General features: G+C 34.7%; 1 protein-coding gene across 10 annotated transcripts in view; it reads left to right on the top strand.

The window, feature by feature from the left end:
• Positions 1 to 764: 764 nt before the first annotated feature.
• The window catches only part of LOC306854862 (guanine nucleotide exchange factor DBS-like), a 72,500-nt gene continuing 49,435 nt past the window's right edge, over positions 765 to 23,829 (top strand). For 6 of the 10 annotated variants that reach the window (XM_079393141.1, XM_079393136.1, XM_079393140.1 and 3 more), the window contains exons 1-7: positions 806 to 1,068; positions 14,153 to 14,236; positions 20,570 to 20,684; positions 20,844 to 20,934; positions 21,840 to 21,959; positions 23,167 to 23,283; positions 23,415 to 23,564. In XM_079393141.1, the coding sequence (XP_079249267.1) occupies positions 1,053 to 1,068; positions 14,153 to 14,236; positions 20,570 to 20,684; positions 20,844 to 20,934; positions 21,840 to 21,959; positions 23,167 to 23,283; positions 23,415 to 23,564 (693 nt within the window). In that variant the 5' untranslated portion in view covers positions 806 to 1,052. Of the gene's footprint in view, positions 1,069 to 14,152; positions 14,237 to 20,569; positions 20,685 to 20,843; positions 20,935 to 21,839; positions 21,960 to 23,166; positions 23,284 to 23,414; positions 23,565 to 23,829 lie in introns of all 10 variants that reach the window. The other 4 variants (XM_079393137.1, XM_079393134.1, XM_079393132.1 and 1 more) reach the window with 3 other exon arrangements.

Below are 23,829 nucleotides of genomic sequence, written 5' to 3'. Positions count from 1 at the left end.
TGCTCGAAAACCCTCCAATGTGGCTGAATTACAACAATTCTGCCAAGATGAGTGGGCCAAAATTCCTCCACAGCGCTGTAACAGACTCATTGCAAGTTATCGCAAACGCTTGATTGCAGTTGTTGCTGCTAAGGGTGGCCCAACCAGTTATTAGGTTTAGGGGGCAAACACTTTTTCACACAGGGTCATTTGGGTTTGGATTTTGTTTTCCCTTCATAATAAAAAACTTCATTCAAAAACTGCATGTTGTGTTTACTTGTGTTATCTTTGATTAATATTTAAATTAGTTTGATGATCTGAAACATTAAAGTGTGACAAACATGCAAAAAAATCAGGAAGGGGGCCAACACTTTTTCACACCACTGTATATGCTTACAAATGGGCTTGTTTTCAAGTGTGTGCCAGACTGACTCTGATTTCCAGAGATCCAGACGGTTCCCGAGTAAAAGAGTGCCTTATTTTACATGCACAAAGCTTTCCATCCACAGGAATGTCTGAAGTTATCCATGAAACATTAGCTCACCTACAAGTGAGCGCTCAGACATCCATGAAATCACAGTTTGGGTTGCTTCTCAATTTAGCACGTTACATTTGTTTTCCACTCTGAAAGTGACTGAAAAAAGTCCTCAGGTTTAGATTTAACAGTCAGTGCCACATGATGCCGTCTCATGTGTGAGGGTTGCGGGGAGGGGTTTATGTGTGTGTGTGTGTGTGTGTGTGTGTGTGTCTGTGTGTGTGTGAGTGTAGCAGGGCTCTGTTTTGGTGTGGAGAGGGGAAAAGGAATCTGTGTGTTTGTGAGAACTTCTTCCTGACGTACTTTAACCACAGAGCGCTGCGCAGTGATGAATGTCTCGCTGGGAGAGAAAGGAAGAGGAAACTACTGGTGCTTCTGGCATTCTCAAAGATATTTGTAGAAAGCATGTCAGTGTGTTACCTGCGCTTCAGAGGCACAGGCACCTCTCGTAATGTCTTGTTAGACACCCAGGAGTGATTGAGTTTGCGGGTCACTGCTGCTCTTGGGACCTCTTGCGCGGCGCGGGACCGTCGGCACAATGGGTTCAGTTATGTGTAAGTCTGCGTTCTATCTTTTCAAGCAGATTTTAACAGCATTTGTGCCTGAGGACGAACTTTGTGTTTCTCGTCCTCTGTATTTCTGAGAATGATATACGAGTCATTTCTGAGAGACTTACAGCTCTGTTGGCTTTGGTCGGAAGCTGTGAGGTGTTTCTGGAAGGAAAAAAGAGGTTTATGGGCTTAATACTGATTAGACACACAGCAATGTGACCAGAAAAATGTGCCAGTAGTTAACTTATAAAAATATTTTTCTCTGTTCCTCATATAAGCGTGTGGCTTCAGAAGATTTGAGTCACACAGAACATTTTTATGGTATTTTATGGCGTATTTTTGTCATTTTGGAGCTTGACAGTCCCAGTCTTCATTTACATCCATAAAATGGACAGGGTATTCTTTAAAAAGTCTGTTTGGAATAACCTGCTTGAATAAATAATAACAGACTTTTCATTTTTACATGAACGTCGTGTATTTAAAAGCTTCTGACTTTCACCCCTTGACCTTCGTGTTAATCAAGAACACCACTTTCTTATCAGTATCTGACTAAACAAAACCGTCTGAGCAGGATTGTGACGAAGTTCTGAATCACTTATGCAATCGAATCAGCTGACAAACCGATTCATTTACAACATCTGATTCAAAAGAAATATTTATTTCCTTTAGCAGATGGTTTTATCCAAAAACTACTTGCAAAATTAGAAAATTCATGAATCGGACACACACACACAGTCAATCAAAAGTACTATATGCTGCAGGAAGTCTCTGGGGCAGTATGAATTATTATGAGGCAGATGATTCTAAGTATCTAAGGATTTTTCACTAAAAACATCATATCATTCTTAAAACAATCCTGCAAAAACATAGCATGCACTGTGAAAAATATTTTTCAAAGTTGTAAAGAAGTTGTAAATTTATCTGTAATTATTTGTGAAATTGACTAGCTATTTATTTTACTAGCAAGTGATATTTGCTTCAAAGTGAATCTTACACCAGATTTTTCACCTCTTCAGTGAAGATTTCAGTGAGAATACATCTTTAGAGAATTTAGTTTTTTACTTGCCCTGTTAGAAAACAGATTTTTTTTCTTGTGCAATAAAGCTCAGTTTTAACCTCAATTTAATCTAAAATTAGATTTTAAGATTGCTTGAAACAAAAATAAGCAGTTTGACTTTGAGTCACAATGTTTGTTGTCTTAAGAATTTTGAAATGTAAGAATATGTGTTGAATATTATTTGATTTAATCACACAGCTATATATCATACAACATTGTCCAGATATCTGCTAAATATTGATAAATATTTTGAAAATATATTTATTTTGTATTCATTTTGTATCTATTTTAATTCTAAAAATGTACAAAATTTTACATTTAGGGACACAACAGCTTATCACTGGGGCAGTGCACTTAAACAGACAACTTTGTACATATACCTAATCTAAGGTACTAATATGCACCTATCAGGGATAGATAAAGTACACTGTAGAAATGTATAGTATGTTCTGCTTTAGACAAGTAAGGTTGTGTGTTAGGATGTTGTGTACTGATAGCTCTGAGGGAGAGACAGTGGTCTCAGGTGGAGGTGTGTGTGTGTGTGTAAGTATATCCATCACAGGAGAAGTGAACTAGAATAGTTTTCTTAATCCAGAGACAGCAACGCTTCTGTCCACTTGCTCTGATCTGTCCTTACTCTTCTGTGACCTTCATTCAGCGAGCCGTAGTGAGGCAGGTTGGGCTATTGTGGGTTTGTGCTTCAGTATGGACGGCGATCAGACCGTCCTGTCTCGCTGCTCGGTATGTGGACGGCACTCACGGGGAGCGTCCTGTTCCTTGGTCCGCATCTCGGCTGGAGAAATGGAGTCCTATCATCGTTTGTTGGGAGTGTGTCTGGAAACCGAATTAGCATCGAGGAGAAGTATGTCTTCCTCATACCGCCTCACCTTCCTCTTTCACTTTGGTTTGCTTCTGATGCAACTATAGCTAAAACATACTTCAGCGTTATTGCAGTGGAATCTAGAGAAGTGTGATGTTTTAGTGTGGTGTGTGTGTGAGAGCTGCGGTGTTAACTATCAGATGCTCTTAAAGAGGATTAAATGGCTGGGTCAGATTGGCTGCTTCATTCATCATTGTGGCTAATTTGCTTGTGAAAACAGAAATGACAGAACAAGATTGAAATATCATGTTTTTTAATTGTTTTTGCATATTCAGCTTTGTGCATGAACCTCTTTGAGCTTAAAAGAGGAACTATAAATTATGTAGAGGTCAGCAATCAGACTGTTTCTATCAGACGTGAGAGAAGACAATGAAATGATAGCACAAAGTCAAAGAAAAAATATATTTATATGTTTTTATTTTGATATTTTTGATTTGATATATTTATAGTAATTGTATTACTAACATTTAGTAAAAAAGCATGCACAAGAATGGCACACACACACACACACACACACACACACACACACACACACACACTAAACCAAAAGTACCGTCTGCTGCAGAGAGTTTCTAGGGGCAGTATGAATTATGATGATGCAGAGGATACTAAGTATGCGCTGCAAAAGTCATTTTCTTATTATCAGTAATATTTTCCACCAGAAACATTATAATATCCTTAAAACATTTTTAAAAGTTGGAAATAAGTTGTAAACTCCTTTGTAATTATTTTTATTATATATATAAATATTAGAATATTTATATTATAGTTATAATATATATTATTTTATAATATATTTAAATATTACCAGCAATTTCTGAGTTAAATTTATTTCAAAGAAAGTCTTACACCATTTTTATGAGTGAAGTTAAATGTTTATTTTTATTTATATGAATTGTATTGAACACATTGTGATTATGATTATATTATTTTTATTATTATTAACCGTAACAAAGTAAAAAAGAAACATCACATATAACACACACATATATTTTATACTAATACATTATGATTATATTATTATTTTGATTATAAACTGAAAGCACAGTCAAAAGAAAAACAATATATTTTAACTTATATATTTTGTGTGTTTTATTATATTAATTATATTTTTGTTTTTATATAACAAAATATTTTTTGTTTTTATTTTTGTTTAATATATATATATATATATATATATTATTATTATTATTATTATTATTATTATTTGTATTATTATTATTATTATTATTATTTAATACATGCAGCAAATTTGATATTATGGCAAGAATAAAAAAAACATCTGTTGACTTTACATGGTTTTATGTTTTTATATCATTGTTGTTGTTAATCTTATTAACAACAACAATAATAGTAACTTTAATAATAATTGTAATAATTGGATACATGTTTGTGTGTTGAGTCTTTTGTCTAAAGACAATTTTCTACCCCATTTGGGATAGACTGTAAAGCTTTTGAATTGAATTGAATTGAATGGATTAAAAATAACATTAATACTAATAATAACAATATTATTAATAATTATTAATATAATAATATTATTTCAAAAAATAACAACTCATTATTATTATTATTATTATTGAGTCACCATTATTCTGCTGTTGTACAGAAGCCAGACTGCCGTGTTTCCATCCTATGCCACTAAAGAAAAAAATTGCTTCAAAATTTTGCTGTAAGTAAACAAATAACTGATGTTGTTTGTGTCCATATATGCTTTCCCCTTCTGGAAACATTTTTAGACTAAATCCACACACATGTGCGATTAGTTCAGAGGCCAGTGTCCTCAAAGTTTCCCTCGAGAGCCCTTTTAAAGCATGCCAGCGTAATCAAACGCACCTGTCCAGGCTGGGTCAGACATAGCTTTACAAAGCCAACATCTGAACATCCTAGTCAAACACATTTTTGTGGATGTGATTCCTGTGCATAGTGGTTGTTTTTACACAAACAGTTCTGAATTAGGCCAGCTGGCTTACTCAAAGCTGTTTTCGTCATTCATTCCAATACAAAATGATTGGGAGTACTTAGAATACTTTCTATTTGCAGGAAAATGCCTCTACACTTACAGTCCAAACACTCTCTCACTTTATAATGACTTGTTTGTTGAGTGTCCTGCATTGTGGGGTGGAGGTCTTGATTGTTCCAGGTGACAGGGTCTATGATATTAATCATTTTAAGGGAGTTTTTGTTGTTCTGGCCAGATACAGGATCCTAGCTGTCTGACATTCTGATTTGTATCCATGTGTGGCGGCGGCTTCCTTTTCCGTAGGGATGTGGATTGAGAGGGATTTAGATACTGTATGCTGGAATTTGTTTTGGAATGCTCATTTTTGTGTGACCTTCAAGCAGCTCACATTGTTTTTTTTTTTAAAGCAGTCGTTCAACTAAAAATGAAAAGTTTTGCAAACCTGTATGACTTTCTTTCATCCGTGGAACACAAAATAAGATTGAATGAAAATTGTTTCTTTTTTTTATCCATATAATGAAAGTCAATGAGGTCCCGTGTTCTTATGACCTAACCCTTGTGCATCAATTTAATAAAGTTCAAGTTCAAGTTCATTTTATTTGTATAGCACATTTACAACAGTATACAACAACGTTTTTTAGAAGGGACTTAAAAACAGACAGAGAAGGGGCCATTCTAATCTCTAGAGGCAGGGCTTTCCAAAGTCGAGGCCCTGCCACTGCAAATGCACGCTCACCTCTACGCTTAAGCCTAACGTGAGGGACTACCAACAAAGCCTGGTCACAGGATCGTAGGCTTCTGAACGGAGTGTAGAGATGAAGACGTTCAGAGAGGTAGACAGGGGCTAGGTTGTGTAGGGATTTATATACAAAGAGGAGAATTTTAATGTCTATTCTCTGACAAACCGGCAACCAGTGTAAGGATTTAAGAACTGGAGTGATGTTCATGTTTACGACACTTTAAAAGAAGTCTGGCCGCAGCATTTTGAACAAGCTGAAGATGTGCAATTTGACATTTAGATATACCGCAGTATAAAGAATTGCAGTAATCTAGACGAGACGTAACAAAAGCGTGAACAGCCATTTCTAGAGTTTTAGGAATGAGAAAATATTTAATTTTGCACAGTAAGCGAAGCTGATGGATCCGATAACAGAAGAGATATGTTTATCAAATTTTAAATGCTGGTCAACAAGAACTCATAGGTTCCAGACCCGTGAGCATCTAAAAACGGTTAAACGTTCTAACTCAGGGCTTATACACTGAGAGTTCTCATTGGGACTGAAAACATTTACCTCAGTCTTGTCTTCATTTAGGAAGAGGAAATTTTGGGCTAGCCATGATTTAACCTTCTCTAGACATTGCAGAAGAGAGGTAATCTCAGTGGAATTGTTTCTTTTGATTGGTAAATAGATCTGAGTATCATCTGCGTAGAAATGAAAAGACATTCCGTGTTTACGCAGAATACTAAAGATAAACAGAGGACAAAATTGTCTGCGTCAATAAAAATATACGGTCATAAAAATATTATGTATTGATATTTTTTTCCGCTTTCACTGACATCGATTTTTTTTTTTCAGTCCTAAACATTGTCAAAAAATTATTCATTTTCAGGATTTTGACCCTTTAAATGCCAGTTTGTTTACATAATGCCACTGTTTTGTGTTAATGGGGGGAAAAAAATCTGTTTCCATACAGTAAACGCTAAGCAGAAATTGTTTTTTTTTATTATTACTTTAATATCACTCTGATATCTGATATCATACCAATACATCAACACAATTATTATTACATATTATAATTCAGTTGGCCTTTTTTCAGCAGAAGCAGAAAATGGGGAAAAAAATTAAATGTGCCATTGGATGTAAAATAATAATAAAAATAGTCAAAATTTTGAAGCCTTGACAACTGAATGGGAGCCTATTAACAAAAAATGACACTAGGACTAAAAATTGCCGTTTGAATAGGTTTCAGTGGAGACTTTATGTAACTGTAATTTTTTTGTACCAAGTGTAAAAATAAGTAAATAATGATGAAATGATACAATATACACATTTTTGGCAAAGTGTTTACATTAATCCCAGCCAAAATGATAAAGTAAATAAATAATTAAAAAATAAGTTTCACAGAAGAAATAAACTTGAATGAAGCGAGGGTGAGGAAATTATGACAGAATTTCTTTTTTTTTTTTTTTTGGAGTGAACTGTTGTTTTAAAACACACTATTACAAATTCATTTGAACGAGGAATGAATCATTTTATTTCTTCAGTACGCAACATCATGTGCACATGCTCTACTTATACCAGAAATAATTGGCTTATCCAATTTGTATTGCTTTGAAATAGATGTCTACAGGAATGTAAATGTTTGTGTGTGGGTGTATGTGTGAGTGTTGGGAGGACTTCTTCCCCTACTTTCAGTGATTTCTTTAGGGGAAATATGATAGATTGTGTGCCATAAAATATTGAGATCCCATTTGTGAACAGCAGAACCTTTGATAAAGCTTTACTGCAACCATTGACATTATTAAGCTCACAGGGCTTTGACTTTATGGTTATCTTATTTTGCTGCCTGGCACTCAATTGTTCAGCCTTGTCTTGAGATTTCTTTGTCATACAGCAGCACTAATTTATAAAGATCAGATGGAAGCAGAGCAGGACAATGGTAAACGTCTGCCATTGGGAGTCAGACAGGCTGTGAAGTGAAGCTATTATGTTGATTCTGTTATAGTCGCTTAGTGTGTCATGGAAGAGCAGGTACACGTTTCTCAGAGTATGCACTGTAGGTGTTCAGAACCACTTTGAGACCCCCTGCGGCTCGCGATCGAGTTCCAAACTGGATTTGTTTACATGATATGCAGCAGTGTCCGCTGTTTGACTGCAACCCTTGATGCACTGACCCCAAATGAAACCTTGAGTATGCTTCAGAAAAAGGAAGCTGAAACCACTGAGAGCTGATTTGTGTTTTTTCTTCCAGCAGCTGATGATTGAATCCATAACAGTTCGTCCTCGCTTAGTTAGTTTATAAGGGTGCCTTCCATGCCTGTGCCCCTGGAGCAAGAGGTGTCAAGGTCAATGACCTTTAAGACTGTCCACAGAGCAGTGTCTTAATAGTGGCACAGATAGAAATTTAAAAAAAACATGTCACATTCTTTTAAATATACTCTTTATATTTGTGTATATTTCAAATAGTTTTGAAATAGCATTTATAGTCATTTATAGTCATTTAATGATTAAAAAAAGACTTTTAAATGTAACAATGTCATGTCGTTTAACCATCGTAAATAGTAATTCCAAGTAAATAGTAATTCCTTACACCATAAATACATGTCAGTGTATCTTAATTAAAAAATAATAATAATAGTAATAATTTTCATATACAAATACATACATACATACATATATACATACATACATATATATACAGGTATGTATATATATATATATATATATATATATATATATATATATATATATATATATATATATATATATATATATATATATATACACACACACACACACACACACACATGTTGGTTTTTGTGGTTTATGGGGACTCTCCATAGGCGTAATGGTTTTTATACTGAACAAACTGTGTGTGCTATTGCCCTACACCAACCCTACACCTAAACTTAGCCCTCACAGGAGACTTTGTGCATTTTTAGATTTTCAAAAAAACACCATTTAGTATGTTTTTTAAGCCTTTTGAATTACGGGGACATAGGCAGTGTCCTCATAAACCACCTTCATATTGTAATACCTCTGTCATACCCATGTCATTATACAAATTTGTGTCCTCATAAACCACATAAACATGCACACACACACACACACACACATATATAAATATATATATATATTAGATATAAAAACGGTATTCGTTGTTGTATCAAAATTAATTAATTATTTTATTTCATGTTATTATTTTATATTATTTAGAAATACATTATAATTTTTTTACATTTAAAATGTATTTAAATTCAGAAATTAAAATGCTTATAAAAGCATGCACTCAAGTCACTGTATGTATGATTTGTTTTTCAAAATATATTAATCTGGATATATAATGAGCATCATGTCATTGACCCATCAGAAGAAAATCAGGACTTGTTGGCTTTGTGACTATTTCTCCTCACCTGTCTTATACTGTATGGCCTTTTGGACACTAACAGAAGGCTTTTTGCAGATCTCCACCCTCAGGCTACTTCGCTTCTCTCATACCTCTCAGCTAATTTTGGTCACAGTGTCCCCACTGCATGAACTCCTCACTGCATGTGAATGCAATCAGTGTTGAACTAAGTGTGCAAGTTAGTGTGTTTAGAAATTGTAAGTGAGTTTAACATATTTATTCTGACATCTTGACCCATGCTGGGACAAAAGCAAGTATTGTGGTGGGGGATGGCACAGGTGATTGACACTTGATCATCTGACTTGCTGATGGGCTGAGTGATTAACGAGCTTTGTAATTACCCAGACAGATTGGATGAAGTCCCATTCATCATCCCTTGGTAACCAGATACTCTTATTGGGTTAACAGGACCTAGTGGCCCAAAGCAAACAAGCCTGAACAATTAACATAATGCTTCTTATGAACGTGCATGGTGTACCCTATTGAAACAATGACGTTACAGAAATGTAGGTGTGTCCTGCTCTTTATATGACCATATAGACCAAAAAGATGTGGGATTCAGTTCTCCATTGAACACCGCAGTTTTGTAAACTGCACAATGGGAAGGAAAGGCACAGAAAAGCCATACAATGCCTGAGCTGAAAACACTAATGTTTGGGGGAAATGCTTCTTCTTGGTACATAAACATAGTTGTTCTCTCAGGCTGTTCATGCTCAGTCCAGCTTGATTCCAGACTCTTTTTTTATTTTAATGCTTTGCCGCATGGAATACATCTTACTCAAAACTTCCTTTTCATCTATACCACCTCTTCCCCCCAACCAGATGCTCACTGGAGACTTTTTGCTAGAAGCTGGTAGGTTCTCTCGGTTCTCCTTGGAGGAAACTCTTTTGAGACAGAGAGTGGTGTGGCTGGAAAAAGTGAGTGGAGAAAATACAGAGTCTTTCCACAAATGTCAACCTCTCTCCATTGCTTATGCAGCTATATTCAACACCACTGAAGAGATGTGATTGGTAGTGGGAGTCTCTGGATGAAGTGGTTTAAATTCAAATCACAGTGATCAAACAAACATGTGTCAGAGACATATTTCCCTTCGATATGTTGACATCCTGAGTAAAGCTTCTTTTTAAACCAAGGCCAGTGTATTTAAAGCATCTCACATCGTGTGTCCTTGGATTATTGCGATCAATACTACTATTCTGAATCTGCTCAATGAAATGTGATCTTCATCTGTCAGACTCTGTGAATAGAAGATTGACTACTTGTTATGTAAGCAAACTCTTGGTATCATATTGAAATGTGTCTTTGAGAAACTCACCAGTTTGTAAAACTTTTCTTGCTCTCATTTGCCTCTGGACAAATTCGGATCAGGGCCCGTATTCATGAAAAATCTTTGTGCTAAGAGTTGCTCCTAGTAACAAAATTCTTAGAAATGTTTCTCTTATGATAAAAGAAAAGATCCTAGTAAAGAAAAAAGTAATTCAGAAAGCATCTTAACCCTTAAAAAAGGTCTTAAGGTCCAAACTTGTTAGGAGTACAGACAAGGACTTTTAAGAGGCTTAAGAGTTTCTTTAGCAGTGGAGAAAATGGACGAAACATGAAGAGGGAGAAGAAATGTGTTACACACAATGCATGACAGTGAGTTAATAAAGATGCTGCACATTAGATCGTGCAGGGATCATGTTTGTGACAATCTTAGAGACACGCTAACATCTCCGACACCGCGCAGAAATGCCATAGCGCCAGAAATGGAAGTAATCACTATATTAACGTGAGTGAGAGAGAGAGAGTACGGTAAAACAGGAAAAGTGACGCCTGTAATAAGTGAAGGCTTATAATAGACCCTACTGTCAAAAGCGTTCTTTTATTAGGCTGTATCCGAAATCGCCCCCTATACCCTCATCCACTATTCCCTACATTAGTCCACTCATACAGTTCAGTTGAAGGAGTGAATGAAAACGAGTGAGTGAATTCGGACACTGAGTGCACCGGAGGGACTGCCGCTTTTGCATAGTTTGCTTGCTGTTTAATAATCATTTGATGCATGCAGCTCCAATATTAGCCTAAGATTGAAGGATTAATCTTGAACTCTGTCACGGAAATTATGCATAAACCCTGATAGTCAATTTACAATTAATTTTGTACCTGTGTTGTATTACGCTCTATTACGCTGTGGACGAGTGCTTCTAAAATGAATGGATGGATGATTTAGCTGCGGGCACCATCTTCTGGCGAGACGCGGGAATTCACTCGGCGCGCGACTCTCTCAGTGCATTCTGGGGATTCTCTAGCCGTTGAGTGTACATCGGTTGTACACTCGTTTTTGCGGTGCATTGTGGAATTGAATGAGTGCATTCAAGAACATCCACTATGGTTTCGAACACCACTTAAAATGGCTGTCCCCTCAAATAGTGCACTATTTGAGGGTATAGGTGGCGATTTCGGATACAGTCACAGTTTTCAAAAGACTGTGTTGAATCTAGCAACGGGGTCAGCCCCGCCTCATCACTAAGATAAAGGTTTTTGTCTTTTCCTCGCTCAGAGTTGCTCTCAGATTGATCTTGAATCACTTTTAAGCTAAGACTCCTAGTAAGAAATGTTTAAGTTAAATTATGAGCTGTCTGAGAGGATTCTTAGAATCTTTAAGAATATGGGCCCAGCTCTATAAAATTTTCTGAAATGTGCCAATCCACCAAAAACAGCTGTTTTGGCATTGTTCAGTGTTTCTGATTAATTTGTTCGGACAGTTTTCTTTTAAATATGAAGTGTGGAATATCTCATCTTCCATTGGTTGGCAAACAGATTGGCCCCGCCCCTAATCTCACCTCATTGGCTGAGTCAATGTTGCTGTTGTCGGGCTAGCTGGGATGTTCAAACAAACATAGTGATAGTGACAGATATTTGTCAACCTACAAATGTCTTAAAGATTGCTAAGCTGGGACAGGAGAAAAGAAAATCTAACATCTATTTAAGATAAGGGGTTTGTGGTTTGGCTTGGGTTGGGTTGGTATTTTTCACAGCGCAGCCCTGCTTTCCAGACTTGTGTGGGTCAGAGTGGGATTTGTGGTCTAGTTTGACAATTGCCAGCTTCACTGAACACAGAGGGCAGTGGATCATGAGTCTGCATGAACTGTGTGTGTGTGTGTGTGTTTTATTTGCACGTGTTGTGTGCTTAAGCCTGTGACTAACAGCAGGTTTTCTTTGGGGTTTAATCTCTTGGCATGCTGACCATCATCTGCCCTGCTACAGAAAACCTGCTTCTACATAGGGAATTTAATGCTTAATAAAAAACAATGATGATGATGTTGTGTTAGATCAGACGACTTTGTTCTTTCTAAGGCCAATGATATTTTACCCTTGGTAAAAAGCAGATTTATTTATTAGTTTTTTTAAATGTAATTTATATCATATCTCATAAAAGTAAACATTCTTAAAGTGAAGTTTATTATATGCTGTTTTAATTTGGGTTGATTTGAATATTTGATTCAAAAAGATAATTTTAGTTCATTTGAATAACACTTGTTAGAATTTGAGATTCAACGATAAAACCACTATAAAGGTATTTTTATTTTCAATTTTAGTTGGCTTTATAACTTTTTTTTTTCAAATCTATTTAATTTTAAATTTGATTAAAACTAAAACAATTAGTAGTAGTAGTAAAATAATTAGTAACTAAGGATTTTTTAAAGACGTCATGTAAGGCATTTATTTAATCAAAAATACAACACTAAAAATAGTAATATTGTGAAATATTATTACAATTTAATGGTTATACAAATAATGGTTTTCTATTAAAATATACTTTAAAATATAATTTATTCTTCTGACACAAAGCTGAAATACTCCAGTCTTAAGTGTCACATGATCCTTCAGAAATCATTATAATATGCTGATTTATTATCAATGTTGGAAACCCATGTTACTTTTTCAGGGTTCTTTGATGAATAACAAATTAAAAAGAACAGCATTTTATTCAAAATAGACATCTTTTCTAGCAGTATAAATCTTTACTATCACCTTTGATCAATTTAACATATTCTTGCTGAATAAAAGTATTAATTAAAGTATTAATAAAAAAAATACTGACCCTAAGCTTTTGAATGATAGTGTATATTGAACAAAAGTGTATATTGTTTTCACACTTAAAAAAAAATTAATTGTAAGATCAAACTTGAGTTTATGACCCCCCTGCATGAATGTGTACATATTTTTTTCTTTTGCTAATGTTCTAAAAATATTTGTTGCCATTTGCTATGAATTTGCATTTTTCTTTGAAAAAAGCAGATTTCAGTGCATTGTTTTCAGTGTTTTTTCTGTCGGTAGGAGTGGTGCTGTACGATCTGGCCACGGTGACTTTCCTCTAGGGAGGTCTTTGGCTTCTTATTGTAATTCATGTAGCCTACATGTCAATGGTTGCGACTCCACAGCCAGCTGATAACATCTGGTTTTCACATGCTCCTTGACGCACATTGTTCTTCCTGTAGAACACACTCGACAAGGATGTGTGTGCGCTTGAAAAGAAAAAAGTACTAATTTCTGTTGTTCTACGGCACGCTGCCTGTCAAACATTTTGACTATATTAACTTCAGTGCATCGGCTTCAGACTTACTTCAGCACATCCCAAATACATCCCCAAAATTTCAGTAGTAACTCATCGGCGTTGTTTGTAGCCCACAGCAAGTTTCCTCACAAGACTTAACAGGGTCTGATAAAGAGAAGTCAATGTTAATGCTGTCTTTTGTGTACGTGTACAGAGCTACTTTTGTTCGTCTACAGACTTCATCGGGCTTTAGGGTGACCCTCAGAAGATCAGCGGAGAATAGAAGCACTCGAGCACTCTTTTGTAAAGCCAAGGGCATAAAAGAATGGCTTGTTTGAAGGAGCACTTCCCTAATTAACGGATACAAACCAGAGGCTGTGCTGATGGCTAAAGGTCGTCTCTAAGGAAGCAGCTGTACAGACGGTCACTCTGAAGAGTCGGGCTGCTGATGCACTTTGTGACTCTGTATCTTATGTATCTCTGTATCTAATGCTCCTGTACTTTCTTCTCTTTCCTCACAGATGAGATAATGCAGCAGGAGATCAGGCCGTTACTGGCTGTCGACATAATCGAACAACTTCACAGGCAGTTTGCGCTTCTTTCAGGTGAGAAATGGATTTGTCTGTTTGTTCTTTAGGTTGGGATAAAAAGGCATATTGTTTTTTAAAAAAAAGCTATCTTCTTTCTTAATTTATAGCTATTGGTGGTGCCTTTGAACTTTGACCCTTTCTCGTTTGTGGGTCAGGTTTCTGAGGCGGCGCTTAATTGATGTTAATGCACACAAATCACATCCACTCATGTCAGTACTGTCGTACAATTCCCAGCCCTCCCATTTCCTCCCATTAGCACTCACAGTCAGAGAAAATAGACTTCTGCTGTCTCATTTTCCCATGATGCATATTATATAATAATGAACTGAGAAATATCCTAGGGCTCCTTGGTGAAGCTCCCTTTGTGGTTTATGAAACCAGGGTCCAAAATTAACTTTAAGTGACACTGACGTGAGAATTGAGAAAATATACCAGCCATAAATTTTCTCTACTGGCTGTAACTTTGAATTTTTTGTTTGTTGCTTTGTTTGATTCACAATGAGCCAGTCTGTATTTAAAATAAAAAATTCATAATGCAAAATATATCGAATCCATATCGATTAGCTGACAACATTAGAGATTTTGGTGCACTTTATTTTACAGTATATGTAATTACGTGTACTTACAATGTACTTACCCAAGAAAGTACTGGTAATATAAGGTAACTACATTGGGTAGGGTTAGATTTAGTGGTAGGTTCAGGGTTAGTACCTAGTTATTACCTAGTTATTGTAATTACTACAATAAGTATATAGCATGTACATGAGGAACAGGACTGTAAAATAAAGTGCTACTGAGATTTTTCAGTTTATTGGTATTGGTCGATTTTGGATATTTAACTGTTCAAGCACATTTTTTAAATTTAATTTAATAATTATAATATTTTATAAATTAAATTATAAAATTCAAATCTATATTTAATATGATAAAATAATTTAATATTTTTCAAATTAATTTAATAACACTTAACACTGTTGTACATTATATTGTACATATTATAATGTTATGATTCGTTATGTTTATTTTTTATCTATACAAAGCTATAGATTTTTGGTAACACTTTACAATAAGGTGTCATTTGTTATGTATTAACTAACATGAACAATGCATTTATTACACTATTTATTAATCTTTGTTAATGTTAGTTAATGAAAATACAGTTGTTCATTGTTTAACTAATGTTAACAAACACAACTTGTGATTTTAATAATGCATTAGTAAATGCTGAAATTAACATTAAGATTAATAAATGCTGTAGAAATCTTGTTCATTCTTAGTTCATGTTTACTAATGTTCACTAATGAACCTTACTGTAAAGTGTTACCAGAATATTGCTTATTATATGTAAAAAATAGCTTTGTAAGCTATAATTTTATATTGCTATATCATCCTGATTATCCAACACATTTTAGTGGCTTCCAGAAATCTCTAACATATTTGTCACCACATGGATGATGCTAGATAAATCTTTGAAGGTGCATGTGACCAGTGCAGTAAACATGTTTTTCTTTGGTAGATTGTTTGTAAGTCTTTTATTTAATTCGCTTGCATTTCTGAAGTCTGTAAGATCAGACTCATTCTTATAGTTTGATTTAATGAAACCATGTATTATGTTATAGTTTCTCGTTAAATTACCAGCCAATTTATTTCATTTAACACTTACAGTTACAGATTGCTTTTATTATTATTTTTTTTAACCTTGTTTGAAACTGAAACTTCTTTGTTTACCAGCTCAGGTCTTTATCCACTAGGCTACGCCACATTCCTGCTTTATATGTCTCAGATGAAAATTAAACGATTAGGCAACCGCTCCAGCTGATGACAGCTGGTTGCGACACATACTGTATAAAATGAATTTCACTCTATTTATAAGTAATTTTAACCAGCCTTTGTCTTGAAGTTGCCAGGTGGTACTGAAGCATAGTTAACCTTACAAAACAATTCATATTAGCTAACAAAACAGCAGTGTTTACCGCTTTCAGCGCAGACAGAGCTCTCTGAAAACAGGGTGGAAAAACTTACATGCTGAACTGATGTAAGTGGGAGGGACCTTTCAACTACAGACTCGCTGCTCCTTGGAGAGCTTTTCCATTCCTTCCCACCCCAGTCAGATCTCCTGAGGTCTGGCCTGACTCCCTGTCTCCTCATCTGCCAAGACGCCTGCTCCAGCCATCAAAACTGCACCAGTTACGTAATGCTACAGAAAAACAATCCCAGCATACTTAAGCTCCTCTTAAGTGCAGCTTTCCGCTGAAAAGCATGGTGTAGTTCATTAGGGCTCTGTGAATCACAGGGACCATCAGAAATTTAATTAATTTAATTAGACTTCAAATGTGTCTCGTTATCTAGCAATGCACCAAACAATAAACCTGTCTGTTCAAGCGAGACAAAGCCAGAAGGATGGATGGATGGATGGATGGATGGATGGATGGATGGATGGATGGATGGATGGATGGATGGATGGATGGATGGATGGATAGATAGATAGATAGATAGATAGATAGATAGATAGATAGATAGATAGATAGATAGATAGATAGATAGATAGATAGATAGATAGGCAAGGCAAGTTTATTTATATAGCACATTTCATACACAGTGGTAATTCAAAGTGCTTTACATAAAAGAAAGTGAAATAGACATTAAAATCAATAAAAACATGGAAATAAAAATAATAAAAACAAGGAATTTTAAAATGATATAGAAAATGATTGAAAATAAATTTAAAGAAAATGATTATACATAAATTTATTGCAGTCAGTTCGGACATATAGCACAGTGCTCATTCAACAAATGCACAGTTAAACAGATGAGTTTTGAGTCTTGATTTAAATGTGGCTAATGTTTTAGCACATCTGATCTCTTCTGGAAGCTGGTTCCAACTGCGGGCCGCATAATAGCTAAAAGCAGACTCCCCTTGTTTTGTGTGAACCCTTGGTATTTCTAACTGACTCGATCCTAATGATCTGAGTGGTCTGTTCGGTTTATATTCAGTGAGCATATCAGCAATATATTTAGGTCCTAGGCCATTGAGTGACTTATAAACGAGTAAAAGTACTTTAAAATCAATCCTAAATGTAACTGGAAGCCAGTGTAAGGACCTGAGGACTGGTGTGATATGCTCAGATTTTCTGGTTCTAGTCAGAATCCTGGCAGCAGCGTTCTGGATGAGCTGCAGTTGTCTAATGGTCTTCTTGGGAAGGCCGGTGAGGAGACCATTACAGTAATCCACTCTGCTGGTGATAAAGGCATGAACAAGTTTCTCCAAGTCTTGATTGGAAACAAAACATCTAATTCTTGCAATATTTTTGAGATGATAGTATGCTGATTTAGTTATTGCTTTGACATGACTACTGAAACTAAGGTCTGTCTCCAGAATCACCCCAAGATTTCTGACTTGATTTTTAGTTGTTTGACCCCTAGAGTCAAGGTATGCATTCACCTTGAGAACTTCATCTTTGTTTCCAAATGCAATGATTTCAGTTTTCTCCTTGTTTAACTGAAGAAAGTTCTGGCACATCCAACTATTAATTTCATCAATGCATTGGCAGAGGGAGTCAATGGGGCTGTAGTCATTTGGAGATAAGGCTAGGTAAATCTGGGTATCATCAGCATAGCTGTGATAGGCAATTTGGTTCTTCCTCATTATCTGACTTAGTGGGAGCATATACAGGTTAAACAAGAGCGGTGCAAGAATTGAGCCTTGTGGGACTCCACATGTCATGGCCGTCCACTTAGACTTATGCTCTCCTATACTCACATAATAACCTCTCCCTTCTAAGTATGACCTGAACCATTTGAGTGCCATCCCAGAAAGCCCGACCCAGTTTTCCAGTCTCTCTAAGAGTATGTTATGATCGACAGTGTCAAACGCAGCACTAAGATCTAGTAGTACCAGCACTGATATTTTGCCAGAATCAGAATTGAGGCGAATATCATTTATTATCTTAATGAGTGCTGTCTCTGTGCTGTGATGTGCTCGGAAACCAGATTGAAAATTGTCCAGGTATCCATTTGACTTATAGTTGTTCAGCTGATTAAAAACTACCTTTTCAATAATCTTACCTATGAAAGGAAGATTTGATAGATAGATAGATAGATAGATAGATAGATAGATAGATAGATAGATAGATAGATAGATACGATAGATGTTTGTATGTATGTATGTATGTATATATATATATATATATATATATACATATATATATATATATATATGTGTGTGTGTGTGTGTGTGTGTATATATATATATATATATATATATATATATATATATATTTTGCTAATCAAGCCTGCATTTTCAAAATAGAGAAAAAAATGTAATATTTTGTGAAATATTATTATTATTATTATATTACAATTTAAAACAACAGTTTTCTATTTTATTATACTTTAAAATAGAAATTATTTCTGATGCAAAGCTGAATTTTCATCCGCAATTATTCATCAGCCATCTAGTCTTCAGTGTCGCATGATCCTTCAAAAATCATTCTGATTTATTATCAATATGCTGATTTATTATCAGTGTTGGAAACAGTTGTGCTACTCAATATTTTATTTTGGAAGCTGTGATACCTTTTTCAGCATTCTTTGAGTAAAAAGTTAAAAAGAACAGCATATTCAAAATAGAAAACTTTTCTAACGCTGTCTTTACTATCACTTTAAAAAAAAAAAAATCAATTTAACATATCCTTGCTGAATAAAAGTATTTATTTCTTTAAATTCTTTAAAAAAAATGACTGATCCCAAACTTTTGAAAGGTAGTGTGTGTGTGTGTGTGTGTGTGCGTGCACACACACACACGCAACGCACACACACATAAAATACATAAATATAGAAATGCAATATATGTAATAATGTAAAATTGCTATAAATATTTCTAATTGTATTACTTTTTAATTTAATTTTTAAATTAATATAAATATAGACATAAAATATATAATAATATAAATATTATATAACCATTATGATATGCTGTTTTTTCATCTTTGAGATTTTTAAGATTTTGACATTTTGTGAAGATTTTCTGTTCTTGCTTTGCAAAAGTCCCAGTGCTGAGGCGTTGTTGATGGTTGCCAGGGTTTCATTATATGGTGTTCAGAGCAGTTTTTATTATGTTACTATGTGGTATTATATGTTTGTATGTTGCTAGATATGGTACACTCTAAAAAATGCGGAAAAAAAAGAAGAAAAAGAAAAACATCCACCAGGAGGTGCTACAGATATGAATCATACTGTAAGTCATAATAATCAAGTGAAATCATTTGACCGCAACAAGGCGGGTGAAAATTTTCCTGTGAAGTCTTAGTTCCAAATAAGACACAGGATGTGGGCTGAGGGTGGGGGTGGGTGGTTTGATGTGCATATTATAAATATAAATGGAAAAACGCACTTCTTTATGTCTATAGTTGGAGACTATTAAAATAATCACCTATACATCACCCAAGTGGGGAAGCAATGAGGCTTCTAAAGTCTAAAAATGGATGAACATGTGACCTATGAGTGGATCTGCCTCATTACTGCAAACAAACACATCTTTCTTCAAATTTCCCTCAGCAATGAGCACAATGCACAAGAAGAATCCCTGTTAAAGAGGCGATTACATATTCAGACTAAGAAATATGTAAACTAAGAATATGTGAGCGTCAAGTTTTATATAGTATGTAAAAACGTTTGTAACCAGTTCAAATTTATTTTTGTTTTTGTCAGTTGTTTTTTTTTTTTTTTTAAATAGTATGTTAGTCAGATAATTTATGAATGTGTCAGAACTCAATAAATATCTCTGATTCCACTGTTGCCCTCTTGTGGTTGAAAGGAGGTGATTATTATTTTCCTAAACCAAATGCATATAATAATACATTTAAATATCTTAGGTCAAATAAAAGTAAAAAAGGTGTGATGAATACTTGAGAATCATGTTAAGGAGAATGTCAGAAGCATGAAATGTAAGAGGGTTTTTATAGGTAATGGCATAGTTAAAAAACTATGTAGGTCATAATGCTCTCACAGGCTCACACCTGGTTTCCGCTGCATGCATCAGTGTATAGTTTCTGTTTAGGTGTACATGGTGCATAGAAACTATGATACAAAATGAAACTGCAAAAGAAAAGAAAAAAAAAGACTCTGAAACAGTCTGTAAACGTTGTCATGCATGGCTCCACTTTTATTTAGTCATGTTTATTGTAAGCAAGTAGAATTTTATTGTAAGTGTAACTATATTATACTTTTAGAAATATAATAAATTAGCAAATATAAATACATAAATAAAGTTGCCAGAGTGCCATTTAACACACTTTTTTTTTTTGCAGTATTAAAAAATAGGCACTTAAATCCTTAACTTTTTTGCAGGAGGAAGAGGAAAAGATGGATCTCCCATCATCTCCTTCCCAGAGTTCTCAGGATTTAATGAAGTGTCCGATGAGGATTTCGTTAATGTTGTCACATACCTGACCAGCATACCAAGGTGAAACCTCATCCTCATTTATTTTTCTAAGGTTTATTGCCATTGGTAATGATTTTCAAAATGTTTAGTGAAACCAGCAGTAACAACATGCACTTGATTTCTGTCTGATGGTTTTGGTTTTAACGCTTGACCTGTCTGTTTCTGTCCTTCATCCTTCAGCATGGATGCTGCTAGCATTGGCTTCATAATCATCCTGGACCGCAGGAAGGACAAATGGAACTCAGCAATCACTTCTCTGGCACGGATAGCGGTTTGTACAGGCTCTTGCTGAAGCTTTATGAAGTTAAAATGACGTTTATAAATACAAGCAAAAAGAACAAGATGTACAGTATCAAGATGTAAAAATCGATAGACCTAATAATTGAAATCAAGTTGAACAAGCTAGGTCCAGACTATTAAATTATTTCATATTTTTCAATTGATATTTTTCTAATTTTATGTATGTGTGTGTGTATATATATATATATATATATATATATATATATATGTATGTGTGTGTGTGTGTGTGTGTGTATATATATATATATATTCTTTTACAAGTTACACGCATAAAAATGTCCTTATTTGCTTCAATGACAGCAGCACTTGTGCTTTAATATTAATTTTAAAATACTTTTTTTATTTGACAGTTTTTACATTTTTTTTATTTTATTTTGCAGTAAGTGTTATTTAACAAAAGCGTTATTGTAATATTAATAATATATGTTTTGGTGATTTAATTTTTGAAATTTAATAAAATAAAATAATATTTTGAATAATATATATAAAAACAACAATAATTATTATTATAGTAAAAAATATAATATTATTATAATTTAAAAACAGCAACTAAAATATCTACTTGCTGCAAATGTACTTCTATAATCTCTTTTTTTATTTACTACTTGGAAATGTATTTTTTTTACTTGTATATTATATTCATGATATACTATACCTTTATAAATATTTATATTATATCTTTATAAATATAATACCTTAAGTAACATAAATATATACATAAAATATAAATTTATATTTTTTTTAATCAGTTCCACAAGTTACTAAGACAAAAAAAGGTTGGAAGTATTTATATGGTTTCACATATAGTTGATGCCACAGATTTGTCGAAGAAAGAAGTCAAAACTTGTATGTTTAATTTTCTTTCATGACCTGAAGGGCTCCTTTCCAGGAAATCTCCAGCTAGTTCTGGTTCTGAAACCCTCACGTCTCCTCCAGAGAGCCATTGCTGATTTCAGTATGCGGTTGCATAGGGATGACTTCAAATTGAAGGTACCGGTAAGCATGCTTCTGTTTGTCTGGACCCTCAGCACGCCATTCACGTTCATTCGACCATATGATGCGCATGGCTCCTCTGAAGTGTTTGTAACCATGATCACTCATCCACTGAATTATTGACACAGCCAGTCACCCTATTGCATTATTCATGTCTGAAAGGGTGTTAACCTACAGATAATCTCTAACCCTGTTTTAACACCACTTTAGAAGATCCAGGGGACTGTGTTACAAAAACATTGAAGTTCCTGCACTGTGCATTAAAGTGATGCCTTATCCCTGCTCTTGCATCAGTGTGGTGGCGGTGAATGTGTGTAATGCAACTTTCCCATGTATTCATGTGTCTATTGTGGTCATATGCAGCTGCATGAGATTATCATCGACATGCTACTACTCTTGTGACGTTAAGGAAATGAAGATTGTGCTGCCATGTACATACTTCCTTTTCACAAAATGTGATCTGCAGATGAGCTAGATAGTTAGTTATAGATATCAGTGGGGAATTGTAAATACTGTTAAATGTAAATACTGTTACATTTCTATCCTTAAATTTATCTTGTCTATTATTATACTAAGTGCCTTTTTATTGTATACAGTAATTTTATACTTTTACTACATTTATTATGTTCTGTGTGCTGCTTTTTTGTTTTATTGCTGCTGGCCTCTGTGAGCTACCAAACAAATTTCGTTGTATAACTACAATGACAATAAAGTCTCTTTACTTTACTTTACTTTACTTTAATTTATAAAGGAAATGAATGGGGCGAATCCGTAAACATGAAAAAATACTCATTGTTTTAATAGTATAGCCGTGAACAGTGGGAGTGAATTTAGTGTGAAGACATGATTTTAGTGTGAATAACTGTTTATTAACCTGTTTTGTGCCCAATTTTACAACATTGTTGCCATTGCAGTGTAACACCATAAACTCCATAAAATGAGGATTTTGAAGTTTTTATACACAAATTAACAGAAAAATAAACAGAAGTGATTTTTTTTTTTTTACCATATCCTGTAAAATGTTTGCATGCATATTTTAACGAACTCAAAGAGTGATTTCCTCTGAAAGCATGAGTGGTTGTCAGGCCCGACTGTTAATGCAGTCTTCACCCGCAGCATTGTAGTAATGTAGAACACACATTTAGTTTCTGGACCCCAAGTACAATTAATGTATGTTATGGGTAATTCTTTGTTTTCTCTTCTTTTGTAGATTGTTATGCTAAATTCCCTGTCAGACTTGCATGGCTACATTGACAAAGGCCAGCTGACCTGCGATCTTGGGGGAACCCTGGACTACTGCCACAGTCAATGGATTCACCATCGCACAGTACGAAAGTTAAACATAAATGTCATATTTACAGACAGACAAAAACATATATGTGCTGTATGTACAATGCAAAAAAGGCTCAGTCTTGTATAAGCAAGATATGTAACCTGTGTTAATTTGTTGTGCTCTAGGCCATTGAGAACTTTGCATTAACGGTGAAGAGCACAGCACAGATGCTGCAGCAGTTTGGAACTGACCTGGCAGAAACCGAACTTCCCAATGACGTGCAGTGCACCAAAGATTTGCTCATCACACACACGGAAAAACACGATAAGCTCAAGGTAGCCCATAACATTTATAAAACAGTAGTTCATGTTGGTTCTAATGTTGTCGTTTGATTTCTTTAATGTATGTCGTTATAGTTTTGTCCTTTATTTTATTGCCTACTGTATTGCCTAATGTGAAATCAGTCAATTGTCTTTTTTTGGTTCCATGAACTTCGGAGCCGTTTCTAACATAGTGTGGAACAACAAGAATTATCTTGATTTACTGTATTTTGCATATATACAAATGATTTCAGTATTCATATGCCACGTTTCCTTCTCC

This window comes from Barbus barbus, assembly GCF_936440315.1.
Source record: "Barbus barbus genome assembly, chromosome: 35".
Classification (NCBI taxonomy): domain Eukaryota; kingdom Metazoa; phylum Chordata; class Actinopteri; order Cypriniformes; family Cyprinidae; genus Barbus; species Barbus barbus.
Note: the sequence above shows the minus strand (reverse complement) of the source record. Positions and strands in the feature narration are given on the sequence as shown.